Source organism: Vombatus ursinus, unplaced genomic scaffold, assembly GCF_900497805.2.
Source record: "Vombatus ursinus unplaced genomic scaffold, bare-nosed wombat genome assembly UNPS02014945.1, whole genome shotgun sequence".
Lineage (NCBI taxonomy): Eukaryota > Metazoa > Chordata > Mammalia > Diprotodontia > Vombatidae > Vombatus > Vombatus ursinus.
The window spans coordinates 24703145-24727309 of NW_020954723.1; the positions used below are offsets into that span (position 1 = coordinate 24703145).

The following is a 24165-nucleotide window of genomic DNA, read 5'->3' on the forward strand; positions in this document are numbered from 1 at the left end:
ATGTGGGAAGAGCAATGAGAATAATTAGGGAGGGGAGGGATTGATCTGTGATGAAAAATTAAGGAAGCAAAACACTCTGGGGCTGGCTCAGCTGTGACTAAAGAGACATGATCACTTTCTGAAGAGGGAGAGGACCTAACAGGGAAGGGGAAGGAGGGGATTAAATGATTAAAGAAACAGGAAGAAAATAAAGACAAAGAAATTGAGGCATAATGGTGAGAAAGGCAATGAGGGCTATTTCTCCACACACTAGTTTGGGGGGAGGGAGAAGGGAAGAATGCCAACAGCTTCTGGGTGCACTTCAGATGGATCTGAACTAGGGGATCAAGTGAGTACTAGGAACGATTGTGTTCTAGCCCCTGGAGTAAGTCAGCCAGGTGATGCTATGGAAGGAGTGCTGGAGTGGAAGTCAGGAAGACCTAAATTCAAATCTTATGATCTCAGCCTTTCTTAGCCTCAGTTTCCTCATCTGTAAAATGGGGATAATAATGGCCCCTACTTCACAGGGTTGTTGTATGGCTCAAATGAGATGATAAGCAGGCTTTCAAGAGCTACAAGAAATGTTAGGGATGATTCTAAGAACTAGAAAGGAGACGGGGTGAGCCTGTCCCTTACTCTCACCCAAAGGGGCAGCCGTGAAGCCTCTTTATATCCCAGAGTCCTAAAATCATGGGATTTTGAACTGGAAGGAATCCTAATCTAGTCCAACCCTCTCATGGTACAGATCCATAGAGGGGACACAACTGGGGTTCAAACTCAAATCATCTGAATCCAAAGTCTTCTTTCCTCTATATCATATTAAGGCAATATTGCCCATAAATACCTTAACCAATATTCATTTAATAGCTAGCTACCAGTTTGGAGAGCATGCCCTTGAGGAAATGGGGCTCAGGCCAGATAATTTCCATTGGAAGGGTATAACTGGAGGAGAAGGGGAGAATAGACCGCAATATTCTTTTCTAGCAGTGGGAAGTCCTGGGCAGGGGGAAAACAGCATGAGGAAATGGGAGAGAAGGTATAGGGAACTCCAATAGTAAACTTTGCCCACTTGTCAATTTTGCCTAGGTAGGTCTGGGTGGTGGAGACAAGAGGTGGAAAAGTAGGAAAGGTAGAAGAAGGAAACAAGGATTATATTATTACTCTGGCAGACGAAGCCAGTGAGAAAGAAGGGGGAACCTGCCCCTCCAGCGAACATGAAGAGCCTGTGGAAGGTGACAAGCCTATTATGGAGAGAGGAAGCGAACAGGAAAATGAACAGGGAGGGTATAGAAGAGGGGGTGTGTGGTACCTATGAATGATAGAATGAGAGCCAAAGGAGGGGGTATATAAAAGGGTAGGGGAATGAGGGGGTGAGTGATAGAAGAAGTAGAAGCTGGTACATGTTAGGGAATTCACTGGCCCTGTAAATGGATTGACGTAGTGAGTTTCCCCCCATTCATAGGACCTCAGGATGGAACTTTATAGTTTATCTGAGCCAATGAATAGATGAACAGTAATCTCTAATGAGTTATCCAGACTCTACTGGATGAGAACTCAATACTTCTTGAAGCAGCCCATTCCACTTTGGACCAGCCCTAATTCATTAGGAATATTTTCCCAATATCAGACTGAAATCTGCCTTTCTGCAGCTCCATCCATTGCTTCCAGTCCTGTTATGTATGCTGAAGCCAAGCAGAATGAGTCTAATCTGTCTTCCACATCAGTAAATAAGCATTTATTAAGCACCTGCTATGTGTCAGGTACTGTGCCATGATTAGGAAAGTGGTAAGGCACACTGGAAAGGGTATTGGAATCAGAGGACCTGTGGTTCAAATCCTAACTTGGTTACCTTTATGTGACTGTGTGAATTTGGGCAAGTCATTTGTAAAATGAAGGGGTTAAACTGGTTGGCTTCCAAAGTCTAAATCTACAATGTCTAGGGTAGGTATCGTTTGTCCATTATCCTATTACTGTGTCTAAGGCAGGTTTCATTTGTTTGTCCTTCTCCCAGTTATAAAGAGATTTCACTGGGTTAGTAACTGAGTGTTTTCAAAGAATGAGGAATGACCCAAGTGGGGTGGTGTTAATTAGAGAAGATTTCTTGAAGGAGGTAAGGAATTTTGGAAGAAGAAAAGACAGTGATAGGATGTTGGGTCAATTCTGTTCCCTGAACCTCACCATGAACAACCATGGACAAAGCCTTTCTGCAGGAAGGACTTTTAGGATCTCCCTAGAGCCTAGCCCTGAGTCTGGCTAAATATCTTCCTGGTTCTAGTTGTATTTTTGATTATGGTTCTGGTTTTCTTTTTATCCCTCCCTGTACTCCCATTCCTACCTCTAGGCTTGGAAGGAAAGCCATGACTAGTGTGGGTTGATCAGGGCTTTGCCTCAGGGCAGTGACATCTAGGGAGTTACTCTTGGATGAGAAGATATTCTTATATTTCCCCAAGGGTCTACCTTCCCCCCAACCCCTGAAAGGTATAGGGTTAGTCTGAGGTACAAACTTCCCTCCCTGCAGGCATGGTTATACCTACAATTGAATTGTCTTCCATCCCTCTGTCACAGCCCTCCTCTTCCCACTCAGCATCCTCCCTACTGTTCTTCTGGGAAGTATGCCCTCAGATGGCGCAATGAGTGGGACCCACTCATTCTTTGTTTATGCCTATTTAATCTGATGGGAAAACTGAACATGCTGAGGATTTAAGCCTGAGTTAGCTCAAAGAAGAAAGACTTTGCTGCAGTGGTTTGGCAGGAGAGCTAGGTCAAGAAATGAGAAATGGGAGTAGGGAGACAGGACTTAGCAGTAACCATGGCAGAGGTCTGGAACTTGATCCACATGGTCAGTTGTCTGAACAGGATTTTTTCCTTTTTTTAACCTCTGCAGTCCCCTGCCCAAAGGAATCTATAGAGTTATCTCACTCACCTGGCCAGGCCTCTTTCAAGCTTTCAGGATCCCTATCTATACTTTCCCTCTCTGTACCTTTCCTTCATTTATCTACACCAGGCATATTCAGCAACTTTAAGCAGCTCTCATAAATCAGTCCCTCCAGCTATTTTATCATTCTTCTTGTTCTTCTCTAAGGAACTAACAATCTGCTGCCTCTCAAGCTTAAGCCCACAATAAAACCAGCCTTCTTGGTACCACGTTGCCCTAATCAGCCAGGGATAAGCTTTTGCTATGGGACGCTACCAGGGGCACAGGTCACCCTCCCTCACAGCCCGCTTCTTTGTCTGATTCAGGCCCGTTGCCAGATGACAACTGGCCTACTTTCTCCTGCTGCAAGTTTCCTTTGGTTCCTGTGACCTCCCAGAGCTCTCCTCTCATTGATTATCTGTGAACTTAATTGCGTATTTCTCTGCAGAGGACGGCTTGTCTTTTCCCTAGGTTGAAATCCTACTGGGTTATTTTTTCTCATCTAATTTCTAGGGTAGTAGGTTGGTAGATGGTTGAAACAGAGTCTGTCTTAGGTCCCTGGGCATCATTTTCTTTTTTTCTTGCTCTGTCAACCTTTCTTGAGGTAGGGGGAAATCTCCAAAGTGAGTAGGAGTGTGTGAGCCCTTGCTCCAAATCTGAACTGTTCACCTCAAATAGCTGATCCACGCAAAATCTTGTTTCTGCCTTCACAATAGCTCTTGTAAGCCCTCATCTCTCCATTCACACAGCTAGCCCCCTTGCTCAGGCCCTTATAACCTCTCACCTGGACTAGTGAGATGGCTTTCTAACTAGTCTACTTGCCTCAAACCTCTCCCCGTTCCAATTCACTTTCCACTCAACTGCCAAAGTAATTTTCCTAAAATGTCTCTTTCTGCATCCGTCTGTCTGTCTGTCTCTCTGTCTCTTTCTGTCTGTCAGACTTGATCCCTACTAGGACAGCACAGAAGTTCCATCAGCGTGTTGCTTAACCAAGAGTAAGGACACTATTCTCCAAAGCAGGAGCCACGAAGAGCCCTTGCAAGAACAGTTTTACTTTGCCCTAAAATATATCCAAACTTAAAACCCTGTTCCAAGTTATTCTTCTTTCATTATGGGCTGCAAGCCCCTACCTTTCTGTCAGATGCTCCCCTCTCCAAGTCAATCTCAAAGAGTCTTGAGAGATTTCCTGAGCCCAAAGGCCAAATGTAATCTATCTACTCTGCTCACTTTACTCTCTCATTTTAGATGTTGGTGGGTCACTGTTGTGCTTTAGACAATTCAGCGGATGATAGCTTTTCTGGTTTTATATTAGCCCCTCCATAGTCTCCATCTCTTGGAAATGTACTTAGTTCCTCTTTGGCTGAGATTTTGCATAGATTTATCTGACAATGATTTCTGGGGATACTTTTACTTTTTTTTTTTAAAGCAATTCTATATCTTTATTTCATGGGTTGTAAAAAAGATACGTATGGTTGGAATAGGAGATGGGCCAGCTGTGCAGTGAGAGCAAGGGATGGATAATCTGTATGTTCTGCTGGTACCTGGGGAATGTTAAAAGGCTCAAGGAAGGCTTTCAACATAGCTGGTAATAACAATGATAATAATAATTGGGGTCACTAGGTGGAGCAGTGGACATAGCACTGGGCCTAGAGTCAGGAAGACTCATCTTCCTGAGTTCAAAACTGGCCTCAGACATGTACTAGCTGTGTGAGCACTGGCTCACACACCCTGGGCAAGTCATTGTACCCTGTTTGCCTCAGTTTCCTCATTTGTAAAATGAGCTAGAGAACGAAAAGGCAAAACACTCCAGTATCTCTGCTAAGAAAACCCTAAATGGGGTCACGGAGAGTTGGACACAACTGAAAAATGATTTAATAACAACAACGTATAATGATAACAATAATAGCTAGCACTTATATAGCATTTTATGTATGCTAACTCATTTTATCCTCAACAATCCTATAAAGGTAAGCACTATGATCACTCCCCTTTCACAGATGAAGAAACTGAAGCACAGAAAGGTTAGGTGATTTGCCCAGGGTCACACATTCAGTGTCTGAAGGAGGATTTGAACTCAGGTCTTTCTAACTCCAAGGAGAATACTCTATCCATCAAGCTACTGCTATTTCATTATACAAATGGAGACATCATCAACTGTCTTGCTCAGTGGGACCCAGGACATACTTAACCTAGTGACAGATCATTGAAGGAGGGGAGGTATAACCCCTTTGACCCATAAAGTGATTTTGCTGATGATGTTGTTATGTAATACAAACACAACTCCGTCTGTGTCCTGGACCGCACACTATCTCCGTGAATAGATGCTGACCCCTCCTCCAACAATGTTGTCTTTACTTGAATTTTATTCTTGTTTGCAGCTTTACAGAAAATGACACAAAAATCACAGATTCAGAATTACTAGCAGTTGGTACAGTTCCATATCTCAAACACTTCAATATCAAGTTGTTTTCTCACCATATGTACAGTATTTACATAGGGGGTGGGGGCGGGCTATAATCTAACACAAACAGACAAAGACAAGGGAGACAACAGGTGGAAAGGTGGGAGAGAATAGATCAACCTTTTGATACAGAGTAAAAACAGAACTCCAGAAAAGACACTCCAAGGACCCTTCTCTTAGGACCTTCTTTTCAGGGAGCTTTGTGTGGAAGAGAGGGTTGGGGGGAAGGAGGAGTTTCTCTTGAAGGGAGCTGGGTCCTTCTTGTTACATTTTATCTGTGGTTTGGGGAGAGTTCAGCTAGAACAGAACTCTGCATGTATGTGGGGATGTGTGTGTTTTGGGGATGGTGATATCAGCATGCCAAATTTGTTGTTAAGGCTAGGGCTGTATTAGTAGTTGAATAAAAGAAGCATGTACCAGAGCCCACCAGTGTTAGGAGCACCCCCTATCTTAATAAACATAGGGGCAGGGATGCACTACTAATTGATAGGTCCCACTACTAGTGCCTTACTTTTTTTTTTTTTTTGGTTATCCATATTTCTGATTTCATCTGGGTAAGGAATTTCTGGTGTGGAAATTCCCTCTACCAATATGGATTGGCAATTTAGATCTTAAGTCTTTAGAGATCTCTTTAATTTTTATAAAATTTCCTGGGGCTGAGAAGTTAAGAGGCAAATTTGTCAGAGGCAGAATTTGATCCTGGGTCTTCCTAACTCCATGGCCAGACTTCTATCTGTCTCTCCAGTGTCTTTCTACAGCATAGTTAGAGAGTATGTGTATGGATGTATACTCCTATGCTTATGTGTTTGTGGATAGTAACTACATATGCATGGGCTACACTAGCGTCTGGAGGTCAAGGTGAGAAGACTCACCTCAGTGTCAGCTAGTTTCCTGCCTTACTCTCTTCAGAGATCACTTCCATTCCCTGGTTGTGACTGACCCCTGGTGTATATTTGTTGAGGCCAACTCCAATAGTCTTGTCTGACTCTGGCCTTTGGGGGATAATAAAGACCGCCCACCCATAAGGTCTACAGCTTCCTTGTCTTCCACTGGAATGGTATAAATTAATAAAAAAATGCACAAATGTTGCATGAATTGCATGGTAAGTGAGTCTCCTGAAAAACAAAGACAAAAACCAAAAAACAGGTGTTAGGCACCTGAGAAGGCCAGGGTCTAGATGTGTCTCCACAGGGCAGAGAGCCATAGGCATCTGTGAGAGGTGAGGCTGGGAACAGTAGCTCCCTCCTCAACCCGGGTGGCAGGGTCTATACTTGGGGGCTCCAAATGAACCTAGTTAAAGTTGGATGCTAGCACCTGTGATAAACAGAATTAGGTGAGATGAAGAGGATGCAACAGGGATGCATCTCAGATCCTCCAGGCAAGCAACAATGGGCCCTGAAGGATTGGTAGAAGAGCATAGAAACGGGGGGGGGGGGGCAGCTAGGTAGCGCAGTGGATAGAGCACCGGCCCTGAAGTCAGGAAGACCTGAGTTCATATCTGGCCTCAGACCAAACACTTGACACTTACTAGCTGTGTGACCCTGAGCAAGTCACTTAACCCCGATTGCCTTTTAAAAAAAAAAAAGAGCATAGAAGGGTTGGAGTGTCCACAGTAGTGGCTCAGGCATTGACCCCACATGCCTGAAAAGGGATTTTGAGGGGACAGTAGTTGGGAAACAGGACCACACGTCTGGTACCAGTGAGAGGTAGGTTTTGAGTAGGATTCAGTGTATCAGTAATGGGAAAAGTATAAGTGAGAGCTTCAGGTCCCTAAATGATTAGGAAATGAATGGACCTCAGGTACTCAATGGCAGATCCTCTCATGGGAGGGTGAGAATAGATACAGAGGAAGGAAGACAGGTTAAGTGAGGTGGCAACTCGATCTAGCCTTGAGGGTATTGGAGTTGGGGTTTGTGTCTTCTGTCTCTGAGAGCAGTGAACCACACAGGTCTTCAGAAACGAGTAGGATGGATCTGAAGGGGGGGAGGGTAATTTTGGAGGATGCTTTGGAATCAAGACTACAAAAGAGTCAATGAAAAAGGGCTCTGAAGTGTTGCGAGAAATAGGGAGGCAAAGAGGTTTAGCAGGGATGGTTTAAGGGCAGTGAGGGAGTCTTTTGAGGATAGGAGATGCAAGATAGGAGAGAGATAGGTCAATATGGTCCAAAGCCTCTGTCCAAGACTAAGATAGTAACTGTTCAGTGCCACTTAACAGGGAATACTGAGGGGCCTATGGAGTTCGGGGTGAGGTTGAGAAGAGTCTCTGGAGAAGCCACGTGGACCAGGCCCCTTTGCACTGCCCAGAGGCTTGGGGCTCGGCCTCCAGGGTACTCCTACCGACAAAACACCAAGGGCTACTGCTCCCTGGGGAGGAGTCCTGCAGAGGCCCCATCAGGGGCTGCCCTTGACTTAAACCATCTTCTCATCTGGCTGCAGCGGGTTGGGTCTCTCCGTTTGCCTCTCCTCTTCAATGGGCGCCTCCTCCTCCTCCTCCTCTGCAGCCTCTTCTTGCTTCTCTGCTTTCCGAGCTAAGGCTTCCCCCCTAGATATGGTCCCCAGCACTTTGGTGCTGTGTTCCTGAGCTTTGGCCCTGAGGGCAGCAATGCTGTTTTCCCTCAGTTCCTCTTGAGAGATAGTGGCTGCCTGGGGGTCAGGGCCCCGCTCTTCCTTCTCACTCTTGTCAAGCTTGGGCAAGGCCTGACGCTCCACCTCGGGCTTCCTCCCGGTCTCCGCCGCTGCCTCCAGAGACTTTTTGTGCATCCCTAAAAAGAATTGTTGGTATTCGGGTTTAGAAAAGCGCCTGGCCATGGGAAAGCCATCTTGAACTGAAAACAGCAAAGATAAAAGAGAGGCCAGAATTAAAGGATGAGCAGAAAGCCTTGCTTCACACAGAAGTCACCCCAAGGCCTAAGGGCTGTGGGCATTAGGGAGAGGGATGAAAAAATAAAGCTACAGAAGTGAAACCTAGAGCCAGGGAGCAGGAGAGATCAAGGGTAAAGCTTCAGGGCACTCAGAATAGAGGACCCAGCCTGAGATTGTGGCTGGGGGCCTATTTATTCAGAGCACCTGTCAGCATTCAATGAACATTTATTAAACTCTTTCTGTGTACCAGGCGGGGAGTGGGGTAAAAGCTGGGGATACAAAGAAAGGCAAAAATACAGCCCCCTGCCCTCAAAGTGCTCTTGTTAGAAATTCACCCAGAAAGTAGGGAAGAGAATGAGATTTGTGGAGGGGAGAGGGGAAAAAAAGGCCATCAACCTTTAGAGCAGGGGTTCTCAAAGTGGAGTCTGTAAGGTTTAAAAATATATATAAACTTTAAAAATGTATAACTGTATTCCCATATAATTGGTTTCCTTTGTAATTAATTCTATGTGTTTTATTTATGCATTTGAAAATATAGCTCTGAGAAGAGATCCACAGGTTTCACTAGACTGCCAAAGGGGTCCATGATACATATGGAGTGTGATTAAACCCCTGTTTTAGAGGGTTTCTGGGGACCCAGGAGGCAGATCAAAGGGATTTTGATTCACCTCTGGCCCCCAGATCTAGACTGTCTCATTTATGAGCTCTAAAGCTTGGTGCAGAGAGAAGAAATGGAAAAATCCTAGCACAGTGGGAGAAACTGTACCCCCTTTACTTACTGGGGGGGAAGGGCTCCTCATAGGAGACATTGAAACAGATGAGTTATTAGATATGAAGGCATAGCTCCTCAGTAGAAGAGGATGAGGTTAGGTAATATTAACTGTAACAGGCTCTCAGAGACACTTATTATCTGAACTCCCACATCTAGACAGCAATATACATTTTCTTAGATTCTGAGCTCTGGGCAGAGATGCTTTCTTTAAGGGCAGGGCATGGGAAAGATGGGGTGGCAGATCCCTAATAGGGTCTCCAGGGCAGGATTTTGTTTAGGGAATAGAAATACTTCATTTTCAGAATTTCAGGTCTCTTTTTCCGTCACTTCCTTCTCCTCCCTGTCCCCTCATCCCTTCTGGCTGGAAGTCATCCATCTTCCCAATACTTTTCTCTTTTTGGAATTAGTACAGAACCTGCTAGGAAGGTCCAGAGCTCTGACTCTCTAGCCCAAGGACAGTTGCTTCCCTAAAGGGCCCTAGTGCCCTGCCAAGGGTACTGGTATCTTACCAAGTAGCCATGGGGCACAGGACTCCATGATGCCATCCTTGGCAGATTTGAGGATGGACTCTGGCAGTGGAATAGAGTGACGAACCATAGCTCCATACAAGCCATATTCTGCCATAACACTGCTCCTGCCCCAGCACTTCTCCCGTTTCCTCCATTTGGCTCGGCGGTTCTGAAACCAGACCTACGGAAGAACAAAGCAAAGAGCGGTGTAGTACAGTGAAGAGAATGCTGGATAGTCACAGAGCTAATATGTTTCAGGTCCCTTTAGACACTTATTAGCTATGTGACCATAAGCAACTCACTTAACTCTCTGGGTCTCACTTTCCTGTGTGTAAAATAAGGAATTTGGACCAGATGACCTCTGAGACTCCTAGTTCTAAATCTATGATCCCATGATCTAAGTCACATGTATTAAAGGTAAAGCTCAAAGCCTCCTGTAAACACTAACATACATTAAAAACAAAACAAAACAAAACAAAACATGATTAGGTTCCAACTCTGTCCATCACAGAACTCAATGTTTCCCAGGGTGGTGGTGGATATGCTGATCATCCAGACAGGTTATCCAAAGTCATTAAGCCCCTAACCTGTAGTCCACAACTGTTTCTCAATAGTAACAGACTTCTACAATAAGGAAATAGTTGGAAAAAAGTATTTGGAATCAGAAAACATGGTTTTGAAGTCTTGCTCTCCAGCTTACTAATGGTGTGACATTGGACTTTACTTTGTGCCTCAGTTTCTGCATCTGCAAAATGGGGATCATAATAACTATTACCTATCTCACTGGGCTGAGGATAATAATGTGTTAATAAGTGACACAGTGCATGTAAAGCCGAATGTAAATGTCAGCTATGATCATCACTGCAGCCTATCCCTACCTCCCCCAATCTCTGAACCACAGGTACACTTGATCTTGCTGAGTAGGCAAATCATAGAATTACAGCAAGGTTGGGATCCAGGAAGTAAGCATCAGAGATGATTTGAACTCTTTATTTCCAGATCTGTGCACTTTCCACTGAAATCTAAAAAGGAAGAAGGTGAAAGTGGAGAACTAGGAGGGGAAAACAGGACCAGGCAGAAGGTGATATTCAGGTCTTGGGGCCACCCACGACTGTTACCACCATCATTAAGAGAGAAAAGGGACTTGGGGTGTGACTTTTCTTAAATCTGTCAGGCAGCTAGGTGATCAAGTAGAGAGAGCCAAAGCCCTGAAGTCAAGACGACCTGAGATCATAATCCTCCCTCAGATTCTCACTAGTTGTGTGAGTCTGTCTGCCTCAGTTCCCTCCTCTGTAAAATGGAAATAATCATCGCACCTACTTCCCAGGGTTGTGAGGAAAAAATGAGATCATATTTGTAATATGCTTTGCAATCCTTAAATTAGCTGTATATAAATGCTAGTTGTTATTATCCTTATCATCGGCCTGAGAGTGAGTGTAGGTCCCGTCATTCCCAGTTTTACATGGCCTCTCAATCTTATCTCTCTCAACTAAAGAGATCTTAGATTTTACATAGGGGTAAAGGGTAGGAAGGGGTTTACAGCTGAGATTCTTTCAGGAGCCCCTAGGGATCCCAGTCTAAGGAGAGATGAGAGATTGTTGGGCCCTAGGGTAACTGTTTAGGAGAGAAGAAAGAACCCTGCCCTGCAGTCATGCTGGGAAGATTAAGGCCTGGGTAGGGGAGCGTTGCAGAGAAGGCGGAAGGCGTCCGCTTCTCTTCTCTTGGACGCAGGCCAGAAAAGACCCTCATCTCTTCGGGAAATTGGAGGTTGCATCTCTCTGCTTTGACCCTCGGGGGCAGCGAGTACCGAACCAGAGAAGAAGGGAAAGGATGGGGATGAGTATGCGGCTGGAGATGGAGATGGAGATGGAGATGAGGGTTGTGGGGAGGGACAAGGAGGGGGGTAGAGATCGGCTGGGGAAAATCTATTAGTTTTCTCTCTCTGATTTCCATTCTTCTCCTGTCGCCTCTCTCTTTCTCTCCCGCCCTCCATCCATCCTCCCCTCCCACCTCTCCCCCTCCCGCTCCACGGCCGCCGCCTCCTTCCCCCACCAGCCTTTCCCTTGCCCGTGGAGGTATCAGCTTTTGATGAAAAATTGCTCGAGCTCTATTCAGGAGGCGGCAAAAGAAGAGTCACCCCCAGGGGCAGCCCTGGGCTGATTGAAAAATAAGTTAATTTCAGTTTGAATCGATGGGCCTCAGGCACTGAAATATCACGGGAAATTAAAGCGGTGGCTCTCCCGGGAGCCTCACCATTGACCCGCACTAATTAATGCCGAGGAGTTAGCGCACGCTTCTGCGGGAGCCGAGCTTCCCCCTTCCCAGGGGACCCCCAAACACTTCTCATTTAACTAATTAGACGGGGAAAATTGGGTGTTAATTTGTTTAGGACTTTTTTTTTTCCTTTCTCCCCCCTCCACCGGTAGCGCCCCCCGCCCCCTCGTCCCTTCCCGGGGAGGTGCGGGCAGGGCTGGAGATGAATGCATGGGGTTCGCTGGCAGATGGATGCCCGGGTCACTCTGCAATCTTCTCCGAGTTGATTGCTTGATTAGGTCGTTAGCACATTAAAAAAAAAATTGCTTGCCGTCTGGTGCTGGCGTGATGAGTGGAACGCGGCGGCAGCGCCTGGGTAATTTATCTTTTTATACGGCAAAGAATTTGATTTCCATCTGCAGATATATGGAGGCGCCTTTGACACCTGTTTAACACCGCCGGAGCTGACAGTTTAACTCTTTGCGGTCACCCTGGCGGGGGTGGGGTGGGGGAGGTAGCAGGAGGAAGAATGGCAGCTGTAGCACCCACGCACCAGGCCCAGGCCCTGGGGCACGTATGCGTGCAAACACTGGGTTTCCTCCCCAGCCCCGCACCACCCCTACTGCGCTCTGAGGGATGCGGAGCCGACTTTAGAGCAAGCCAGTAGAGGGCTCTGCCCCACTGAGCACCAGGGGGAACGCGAGTGGGTTGTGGACGCCGCTGGTGCAATCAGCACGAGCACTCCATTTCCTGCCGACGCCAGCAGGTGGAGGAGTAAGACCACTGACAACTCCAGGCATCTGGCCCCCCCCGAGACGGAGGGATGTATGGAAGGATGCTTTTGGCTTTTCCTGGGAAAGTCTGGAGGGGATGAGGATGGCGGAGGAAGGAAAATTTCTTCCCCTCCCCAGACCGCTCTTCCCAACAATGCAGAGAGAGGTGCCCCTGACTAGGGTTCGCAAAAGTCAATCTTGTTTCCTTGAAGGGCCAAGCTAATGCTTGCCTGAGACTGTCTGCAGACAGATCTCAGGCTTAAAAAGGAGCGGATAAAGCCTTGGCCACGACCTGGGTTTTCATTCCAGCAGATGACTGCACCCCACTGGGTGGTCCCCTCCAGGGTGGGGCGTTTATTCAATCGGACAGCCTCTGGATCCAGCCGCAGTGTGCCTCCCCACACCCCTCCAGGTATCTCAGACTACCAGTAAAGTGAAATCACAGGATCCCAGAGAGAGAATATCCAGTCCAAATCCGTCACTTTACAATTGAGGAAACTGAGGCTCAACGAAGTAAAGTGACTTGATCACCCAGGTAGTAAATATTAGAGATGGGGTATGAACTCCCTGCTCGCTGAACTCTAAATACAGGACCCTTTTCCAATACACCTAGCTGCTACATCAATTTACTTCTGAGTAAATTATGCTTCTAAGTCCCCAGTGGCTCTCCGGGTTCTGCTCTTCTCTAGCTCCTTCTTGCTCTGTGGGATGGACTAGGAAAGGGTTAAGCACCAAGATATTAAATAGTTGCCAGAGGTGCCTCCCTGGGTGCCCCGACTTTAGCTTCTTTGTGGGGCTGACATCCCTTTATCTCCCAGCCTCCTCACTTTCTGCCCTATATTTCCACTACATGGTTCCACAATGCAATACTCAATACCGAAAAAGAGGAAGTTATCCTTTGAAACCCAGCACACCTTCACACCCACCACCTCTGGCAGCCTCTTGATAAGCACCAATAGGAGAATGAACTAGATATACATTATAAAAATCCAAATGTTCTACCCATCTAGACCTGGGGACTTTTCCAGGCCCAACTTTGACTAGTATGTCTTGAATAAGTCACTATATCATGATCTTCTTGGAGTCCCATAAATAGATTTCGGGGAGTCTGGGAATTTGGGGAAATATGCGTGTGTGTGTATGTGTGTGTGTGTGTGTGTGTGTGTGTGTGTCTATATATATATATATATACATTAATTTCAAACTGAATAGCATTCCCTTCAATTATTTCAAAACATTCTAAGAAAGGGTGTGTGGACCAAAATGGTCTTCATGAACCCCTGTATTAGATGGAGGCCAAGCCATTTTTAGGGTTGTAAATAGAAATATAATTTCAGTGCTCCCTCATATCATCTTTCTTTGACTCTCCCCCCCATTTTTATGTGTCCTATCCACAGCTTAAGACATCCAATATTCTTATCTCCTCTGTTCGCTCCCTGCCCCCATAAAAACCAATGTATGTTAAGATAGGGAGTGGGGCATGATGGAAAGAGCATTGGACTGGAAGACAGAAAGCCCTGGATTTGAATCACAACTCTGACACTACCTGTGTGTGAGCAAATTATTTCATTTCTCTGAGTCTCAGTGTCCTCATATGTAAAACAGTAATAATAGTTGTACTGGGAAGTTGTCTAGTTTAGTAGATGCTAAATTTGGAGTGAGGAAAATCTGGGTTCAAATCCTGCTTTTGATCACACATTCTAGCTGTGTGACCAGAGGTAAATTACTTAACATCCCTGAACCTCACACAACTCTCTAAGACTCTAAGTGGTTGATTGGTCATGATCTACTTCAGCGCAGGGAGTTCCCACACCAAGAAAATCACAGGTTTCTGATATATTGATCCAAAACACTGTCTACCTCACTGGGTTAGAGGGAAGAAAACACTGTAAAAAGTAAAGCATTGGGGCAGCTAGGTGGCACAGTGGATAGCTGGAATCAGGAGGACCTGAGTTCAAATCTGGCTTCAGCCACTTGACACTTACTAGGCTGTATGACCCTGGACAAGTCACTTAACCCCATTGCCTAGCCAAAAAAAAAAAAAAAAAAGCAAAGCATTAAGTAAATGACAGCTATTAAGGAGTGACTGACTTAGTATGTGAGAACTCTTTAGTGGGGGGACCCCCACTTCTGAGCCCCTCAAATTACACCACATAAGCAACAACATGGGAGGTCTTATGGTAGAGAGGACAGAGCACTAGCCCTAGAATCAGCCAGACTTGAGTTCATAGCTCATCTCTGATACTTACTATCTCTATGACCTTGGACAAGCCTTTCTAACCTTAGCTTCTTCTGTAAAAATAAGGAGGTTGGGCTAAATACCTTTGCATGCTCCTTCTAGCTCAAAAATCAATATGTATCTTGGGCCTTATGATGAATATTTCTTATTCACTACATCAGCTGGTAAAAAAAAGAAAAAGCAGATTCCTCTTCATGAACCCAATGTTAGCTAAAAGCACATTTCCTTCATCATGGCTAGGGAAGATGCATTGTCTCTGTTTCTCAAGCTGCAAAGTGGGGCCTTGACACTGCTCTATCTGAAGTCTCTTTTTATTTCTGACTCATTCTACTCAGCTATGCCTCAGGACAGACCCATCATCTGACAAGCTGGGAGCTGACCGTGGAGTTTAGAAGGGGAAGAAAATAACAACATGCATGCATATATACATGTATATATATATATATATATAATATGCTATTACATATACTATATTATGTAATCTATATTAATGTTTGCAAAGGTCTGGCAGATAGATGCTGCTATTATTCCCGTTTTGTTGTTGTTCAATTATTTCAGTCATGTCTGACTCTTTGTGACCCCATTTGGGGTATTCTTGGCAGAGATACTGAAGTGGTTTGCCATTTCCTTTTCCAGCTCATTTTTACAGATGAGGAAACTGAAGCAAACAGGGTCAAGTGACTTGCCCAGAGACACACAGCTAGTCTGAGGTCTCATTTGAACTCAAATCTTCCTGACTCCAGGCCTGGTGCTCTATCCACTGTGCCACTTAACTGCCCCATTCCCATTTTACAGATGTACAAACAAATAAACTGAGGTAGAAAGAGGCAAAGTGACCTGACTAGGGTCTAGTGTTCTAGCCACTGCACCACCTAGAATAGAATAATGAGAGAACCCTTCTCTTGGGGAGCCATCCACCTCCTTGTTCTGCTCCCCAGACTATAGGTGAATTGATTTAGTTACAACTGATTGAGGTAGATTTGGCTGAATGTGGATGTTTAGGGTATCGTGTATACATCAGGTGATAGTTCTTCCCCAACCCCTTTCCTTCCACACTCATCTCTCCCCAGTTTTCCAGCCTAGTGCATGTATTTTCCAGGTAAGCAGTAGATATCCCATCCTTAGACACCAGCGGCATCTTAGCTTCTCTCCTGTGTGCTCTGGGGACAAAGATGGCAAGAGAGAACAACTACCCCCATACTAACATGTAAGCCAAATCAATGCTCCACAGTTGCTCTGAGACTCAGATGAGTTGCTACCTCTTCTAGGTAAAATTGAGTCCTCTGCCTGGATAAATGATATTTTTATAATAAGGGTAAAGACTCAGGATTTCCTCAGGGCCTGAAAATTCTGGCTCTAGGAGAAGCCTGAGTAATGTGTACGGGAAATATTTAGAGCTGAGTTATCCTCTTGGGCCTCATAACTTTAGCTAGAATAAGACCAGGCCTTCAGGGTGTGACTCTATTTTGCCCAGAGATGCTTTCCTAAGGAACTCAGTGCCAGCTGGAACTTCAATCTGGGAGCCATCCAGAGCCTTGTAGGCCCCTGGAGGAGAGAGTCTGTGCCGTATCTATCTTTGTATCCCCAGTGCCTAGCACAGTGACCTGCATGGAGTAAGTGCTTAATAAATGCTTGCTCAGCTGAATGGATTTGGCTTCTATGATGCCAAGCTCTCCGATTGGGGGCCAGATGATGCTGAGATGCAGGGAAGAAATCTAGGTGGCCCAATGCTGTCCTTCTGGCCTAGCAGAGAGAATATGGAAGCAGAGGCCTTGGAGGGGAGTTGCTATCTACCCCAAGTACTTTTTAAGTTTTCCTTTTCCATCAAATTAGGTTTTTAAACTTGGAGTGACTCCTAGAAACACTGTGTGTAAGTGTATACAAAGAGGTGAGGGGTTAATGAAGGCACTTACTTGTTTTCCCCTCCTCAACCTCTGCTCTATTCCTCTGGACTAGGATTGGGGTAACACACAGTATGGGCACCCTGGGAGCAACAGCCAGTTGTAATAAGAAGAGTCACATGATGGATTGACCAGAGACAGTAGTGGCAGGTACCTTTCTCCTCTAAGATACTGCCTGTGGTAAGTCTTCATGTCCTCAAAGATCTCCTCAAGGGACCCTGGACGAACATGTCATATTCTGCTATGGGATTTCAAACATTCCAATTTCTAACACATTTTTATTAATTAAGAGCCTACCCATAAACATGACCACATGTAATATGCCCAACACATGCCCACGAGGCCCTATGCACACCTAATATTGAGAATTTTTCTTCCAAACTTCCAGAAGCAGAGAGCCTACGAAGTTTTAATTTAATTTTTTTTTGAGACAATTGGGGTTAAGTTACTTGCCCATGGTCACACAGCTAGTAAGTGTCTGATGCAGGATTTGAACTCAGATCCTCCTGACTCCAGGGCCAATGTGAGCACTTCCACTGTGCCACCTAGCTGCCCCCCCAAAGTTTTAATTTAAAACAAAAACAAAATAACCTACTTTTCTCTCTCTCTTCCTAGAACCTGCTTACCTTTCTTAACTTTCCAGCCTGATTTCATGGTACTTCCTTCATGCATGCTAAAATACAACCAAATTCAACTTTCTCTTCTTCTCTAATTTTATCTCATCCTTTCCCACCTTCACACCTTTACACAGACTATCCTCCCTGTCTGGAATGGGTTGATTCTCTCCCATTTCTTCCTGGTGATGTTCTTCTCCTTCAGGGCCCAGTTGCCACCTCTCCCATGAAGCCTCCTTTCCTGCCTGGGATTCAGTATCAGTGCTAGGTATAGAACTCAGGTGTCTGGATTCCTCATTCCGTAGTAGAGAGGACCCTATTCACTAGACATGTTTTTCTAAGTGTAAAGGTATAAATTAGGCACTAAGTACATCTGTACTCTGTAGTCCACATACTATAACTCTGGAAGAGTTTGCTGGAACACTTCATACGCAGGCCACATTTAGATCAAGAGCCACGGACACCTCAAGCTAACCCGCCCTGGTAAGGAGGCATGGAACCCTAAAAGAAAGATTCTAGTGCCATCTACTGCTTGAAACCAAGGGGCAAAATGGATTGGAAGCCCAGCTAAGAGAGAGTTAAGAAGAATTTTCAGTTGAAGGAAGGAAGGAAGGATGGAAACAAACTTTACAAATAATATATTTCATTTGATCCTCACAACAACCCTGGGAGGTAAGTGCTATTATTATCCCTATTTTACAGTTGAGAAAACTAAAGCAGACAGAAGTTCAGTGATTTGCCCAGGGACACTCAGTAAGTGTCTGAGGCTGGATTTGAACTCAGGTCTCCCTGACTCCAGGCCCAGTGCTCTATCCACCAAACCAATCTAGCTGTTTAGGTTCAGGCAACAGGACTGTTTCTACCTAGCATGATGTTATATAAAATGCCTGCACTTGGAATCAGGAGACTTGGGTCTTAATTGCAGCTGTGACATTGACTAGCTCTCTGATCTCAGCAAGACATGCAACCTCTAAACCTCAGCTTTCCTATCTGTAAAATGGGGATAATATTACTTGTACCACTTACCTCATAGGATTGTCATGGGAAAAGTTCCCAAGCCTTAAGGAGCAATGTCAATGTAAGTTATTATCACTCAAATGTGGTTAATATTCCATGATTTCAGGTAAGAAGTCTCACTTCTGCCTCCAAATACCAATAGTCCATCACAGAGATATATTCTCAGCCACAAAAGAAGACATGCATACTTCCAATAGAAGTATTCCCTCTCTCCCCCTTGTCTCTCCCCTCTTCTTTTTCCCTCTCTGTCTCCATCTGTCTCTCTCTGTCTCTGTCTCTGTTTCTCTCTGCCTCTCTCTCTCTCTCTCTCTCTCTCTCTCTCACTTTTCTTTACTGGAAAATCAAGTACCTTCCACTGTGGATATTGGATATGACCACTATGGGCTATACCTTCATGGCCTGGCCCTGACTTGGAAATGCTGGACACTAACAACCCAATATCAATCACCACATGTCCTGCTATGTGTCTCTTAAGGTCCCCCCTTGGTGATGAATACCCACTGGTTGACGAGTCTCAACAATTTTCCCAAGAATGACCTTGGAGGCCTTGCCAGAGTTTCTTCCTTTAACAACAAGCCACTAAACACAGATGCCTTTACAACCCACCCAAAGTCAGCCCTCCTTTTGGAGACACTGCTTCCTGCTTCTCTATACTCTCTCACCCACATCCCACAGCCAGACTTAGCTCTCAGGCCCTCAGTAAGACAAGGCATTGGAAGCCATTTTGCCTCTCCATCAGTCAGGCTTCCTCACTCCCAGGCAGCCACTTTCCTCTCCTCAAGCTGGAAGCTGATTAATTTAACCTCATTGTTGGCATGATTTAGTACTCTGACATGCCAAACCCCACTCAGCACTTCTAATGCCATATTTCAGCAAAGCGGTTTTCAGGCCTGGACACTTTAGTAGTGTGGGCTCCAGTGGCCACCAGGTGGTAGCTTAGTACACTCAAGTTTCTCACCATTACACTCATGTCCAGGTGAATCAAAGGACCTCAGAGTTCATTGGGTCTCTCTCCTTCTCAACTCAAGCCCCTTTTCTTTCATGTAATTCTCTCCGACACAGACATATATTGTATCCCCTCCAGAGAATGAAAATTCCTTAAGGTCAAGGATTATCTTTGGTTTTGTCTTTAAATCTTCAAGTAGCACAGAGGCTGACCCAGTAGGCTCTCGGTACATGGTTACCGAATTGCTAACGGTGGGTAGAAGTCTGGCTTTAGCCTCAGAAAGACAAAGAACAAAAATTCAAGTCTGGTCTCTGACATAGAACAACTGTGTAACTTAATATCCTAGTACCAAAGGCAACTCTCTGACTACAAGTTACAGATGAGGTGCTGGTAGGATCCAATATTTTTTTTAAATCTTCCTGTTACTCTTCTCACCATAAAGGTGAGGAACATTTAAAAGACAAATCTATTTGTAGAATCAAAGGAAGACCACCAAACTCAAAAGTACTAGGAAAATCAAGAACCCAAAGGAGACAATTAGCTATATAAAATACAATCTATTATCAATTATGATTATTATTATTATCACCTCTTCACTCTTCAGTACATTGAAGATTATTGTGACTGTCACAGTGGAAATTCATTTCCCATCCCCTAGACTTTATATCAGGCAGGATCTCTCAGGATTACAGATCCTGGCCTTTTTTTTTTTTTTTTTTTTAGGAGATAAAAGAACTTGGAAATGTGACTGTGGCTGCCATGGGGTCCCAGGATTTCTGATAGCCTGAATAAGATTTTGTATTCAGTGCTCCCATCCCATCCCCAAACCCAGAGATGGAGAAGTGTGAAGGGCATCTTTTCCTTGGCACACAGGAGAAGCAAACAAGAGTCAGTCCTACAGGGATGCTGTTGACCTCTACTTAATCCTCAATACCTGTAGCCGCATCACAGTTAGGGACCCATAGTAAAGACCCAGTCCCTAGATGTGGGTACACTTTGGCCCTTTAGCCATCAAGAGACTCAGATCCAAGATGGCCTGCGAAGGTGTTGGCCAGTTCCCCCACTCTCTCATTCTGAAGCGGATTCTGAAGGCTGGCTCTGCCGCCATCACAACCAGGGAGTGCTCTGATTCCCCTCTATTCAGGGTTATTGTTCGTCTTAGCAGTGACAGCTCTTTCTACGAGGTATAGAAAAAGGAGATGAGGCAAAATGAGAACCATAAAAGGTGGGACACGGGCCACATAGCTAATCACAGCATTTTTGTCTAATAAAGGTCAGAGACTTTTAGAATGGCTGGCACCTTACCGATTGTATAACCCAATCCCCTCGTTTTGTGAATGAGAACCCTATGGTAAGTGACTTGTCCCACTTCTTACAGCTAGTTAGTGACAAGGCTAGGATTCCAGGCTAGGTCTCCTGCTATGCGGTCCAGTGATACCACAGTGCTTCCTCACTCTGAAGGTGGGAACCTCTAAGAGTGCTCCCCTCTCACCCCCAAAACTCTCCTGGCACCTTACACACACACACACACACACACACACAGAGAGTCTCTAAATATGGGTAGGTTCAGAAATGCTTCCCCTTTCACCCTATCCCTTGCCCCCATTCAAACAGACATTAAATAACTAAGATAAGATTTGACTTTTCTTTAAATAATGCCTTTCTCTGAGCCCAGCTTAGAGTTAAAACTAGGCTTAGATTCAAACCCTTGGAGCCCAAAATATCCCCTATCTTTCAGTCATGGCAGAGTTTTCCTGGGACACTTTGTGAAAATAGGTTTGGTTAAGGCTCAGATGATTTAATGGTTAGCATTTACATAGCACTTTACATATATTATCTCATTGTATCCTCACAACAACCCTGGGAGGGAAGAGCTATTGTTATCCCCATTTTACCGATGAGGAAACTGAGGCTGGAAGAGGTTAAACACCTTGCCCAGAAACACTCAGATAGTGTCTGAGGCAGGATTTGAACTCAAGTGTTCCTGACTCCAGGTCTAGCGCTCAATCCACTGTGCCACCTAAAAGGGAACAAGTAGTAAGATATTGTCTGTCATGTAAGAGACATGGAATAATAGTGGAAAAAACACTGGATCTGGAGTCAGAGGACCAAGGTTCAAATTTCAGTTCTGCCATTTAATGACACTTTGAGTGAGTCACTTTCTCTGGACGGCCATTTCTTTTTTTTTCTTCTAATTAATTTATTTTTAGTTTTCAACATTCACTTCCACAAGATTTTGAGTTCCAATTTTCCTTCTATCTTTCCCCTCCCCCCACCCCAACATGGCATTCATTCTGAATACAACTTCCCCCAATCTGCCCTCCCTTCTATCACCCTCCCCACCTTCTCATCCCCTTCCCCTTCTATTTTCCTGTAGGGCAGGATGGATTTCTATACCCCGTTACCTGTATATCTTATCTTCTAGTTGCATGTAAAAACAATTTTTAACATTTGTTTTTAAAACTTTGAGTTCCAAATTCTCTCTCTTCCTCCCTCTCTACCCACCTTCATTGAGAAGGTGAGCAGTTCAATATAGGCTATACATGTGCAGTCACACAAAACTCTTCCATAGTAGTCATGTTATGAAAGACTAACTATATTTCCCTCCATCCTATCCTGCCCTCTGTTTATTCTATTCTCTCCTTTGACCCTGTCCCTCCTCAAAAGTGTTTGCTTCTGATTACCCCTTCCCCCAATCTGCTGTCTCTTTTGTCATTCCCCCCTCTCTTATTCCCTTCCCCCCTATTTTCCTGTACGGTAAGGTATATTTCCATACCCAATTGAATGTCTATGTTATTCCCTCCTTAAGCTAAATCTGATGAGGGTTAGATTCACTCATTCCCTCTCACCTCCCTCCTCCTCCCCTCCACTGTAAAAGCTTTTTCTTGCCTCTTTTATGTGGGATAATTTACCCCATTCTACCTCTCTCTTTTGCCTTCTGCCAGTACAATCCTCTCTCACCCCTTCATTTTATTTTTTAGATATCATGCCTTCAAATTCAACTCACCCTGTGCCCTCTGTCTACGTGTATATTCCCTCCAACTCCCCTAATACTGAGAAAGGTCTCATGAGTTACAAATATCATCTTTCCATGTAGGGATGTAAGCAGTTCAACCTTAATAAGTCCCTCATGATTTCTCTTTCCTGTTTACCTCTTCATATTTCTCTTGAGTCTTCTATTTGAAAGTCAGATTTTCTATTCAGCTCGGATCTTTTCATCAAGAACACTTGAAAGTTCTCTATCTCATTGAACATCCATTTTTTCCCCTGAAGGATTACACTCAGTTTTGCTGGATAGGTGATTCTTGATTTCAATTCAAGCTCCTTTGACTTCCTGAATCTCATAATCCAAGCCCTCCAATCCCTTAATGTAAAAGCTGCTAAATCTTGTTATCCTGGTTGTGTTTCCACAATACTTGAATTGTTTCTTTCTGGCTGCTTGCGATATTTTCTCTTTGACCTGGGAACTCTGGAATTTGGCTATAATATTCCTAGGAGTTTTCCTTTGGGGATCTCTTTCAGGAGGTGATCGGTTGATTCTTTCAATTTCTACTTTACCCTCTGGTTCTAGAATATCAGGGCATGGACCTCCATTTCTTCAGCTGTAAATTGTGGGGGGGGAGGGTGACTTCAAAGGCCCCTTCTCAGCTCTAACTCTGTGAATAAATCCTGTTCTACCCTTTAGACCTACACATCATTTGCCCCTTACTCAGTCTCCTCTCCATCCATTTCCCCTTCACTCAGACTGAACAGCTAGATGTAGAAGACAGCAGTGATCATACCTACCAGGCTCCCAAGAGCCCCTTCTAGAGTTTCTGGAACCCCCTGCTTGCTCCAGGAGGGAGCAAGGTCTATTGCTTCTTCAAGGTCTCCCTGCTGTGCTCTGGCCGGTGCCTAAAGACCCTTTCTACTCTATAACACAGTTTAGTCTTCCAGCATGGTATGATTCCACTACTCTTTAGAGTGTTATTGTTCAGTTGTGTCCAACTTTTCATGCCCCCATTTGGGGTTTTCTTGGCAAAGACACTGGGGTGGTTTGCCATTTCCTTCTCCAGCCCATTTTGCAGATGAGGAAACTGAGGCCAACAAGGTTAAGTGACTTGCCTAGGGTCACACAGCTAGTAAGTGTCTGAGGCTGGATTTGAACCTAGGTCTTCCTGCCTCCAGGCCCAGTGCTGTATCCATCGCACCACCTATCTTCCAGCCCTTTAGAGTATCAGTAAGGAATGAGCAGAGCAGTCTAGTCTCAGCTTCTCCATGTAGGGAGTGCACAATGGCTGATGCTGGGCTTGATAATTATTTATTGGGCTGGCGGAGCCTTAAACCATTTTATCCAGGGCTGTTGCCAATACTGCTTCCCTAGTCATCCCTCCACACTAATAATGAGTTACTACTGATCTCTGATTAGAGATGCAGGAATTCAAGGACTCTGGAATGTCATGGAGATTACTCTGGCAGGATCCTTAGGTCTTGAGAACCCCTCCATTGCAGTGGATGTGGCTTTTAACCACACAGTCCATCTCTGGTGCACTTTAACAAAATGGCTTCCCCCACCCTCCTGATGGGCTGAATTAAATGGCAGGAGATACCCAAGCCCTTATTCAGCTGGGAGAGAAAGCAGGATGGCAAAACCCCATTCCCTCCCTTTCTTCTTCTCAATCCCTCTGACACCTCTCACATCCTAACTGACCTCTGGGTTCTCAGCTCCCAACTAACCCTCATTTCAAATCCCAGTCTTCTCATTTAAAAAAAATCCCTCCCTCATGTTCTCCTCCTACGCCAATAACATTCTGCAAAAATCTCCAAAGCTTTTTGAAACTTGGTGTTATTCTTTGTAACGTCCTGGAGAGCTGGGTTGGGTGTCACATGATTCTTCCTCTTTTAAAGCTCAGAAAAACTGAATGAGTTCCTGAAGCCCCTGACTAT

General features: G+C 44.9%; 1 protein-coding gene across 1 annotated transcript in view; it reads right to left on the reverse strand.

The window, feature by feature from the left end:
* Nucleotides 1-7762: 7762 nt before the first annotated feature.
* Nucleotides 7763-24165, reverse strand: part of VSX2 (visual system homeobox 2) — a 30928-nt gene continuing 14525 nt past the window's right edge. The window contains exons 4-5 of the mRNA XM_027844681.1: nucleotides 9497-9677; nucleotides 7763-8178 (exon numbers count right to left, since the gene is read on the reverse strand). Of these exons, the coding sequence (XP_027700482.1) occupies nucleotides 7763-8178; nucleotides 9497-9677 (597 nt within the window). The remainder of the gene's footprint in view (nucleotides 8179-9496; nucleotides 9678-24165) is intronic.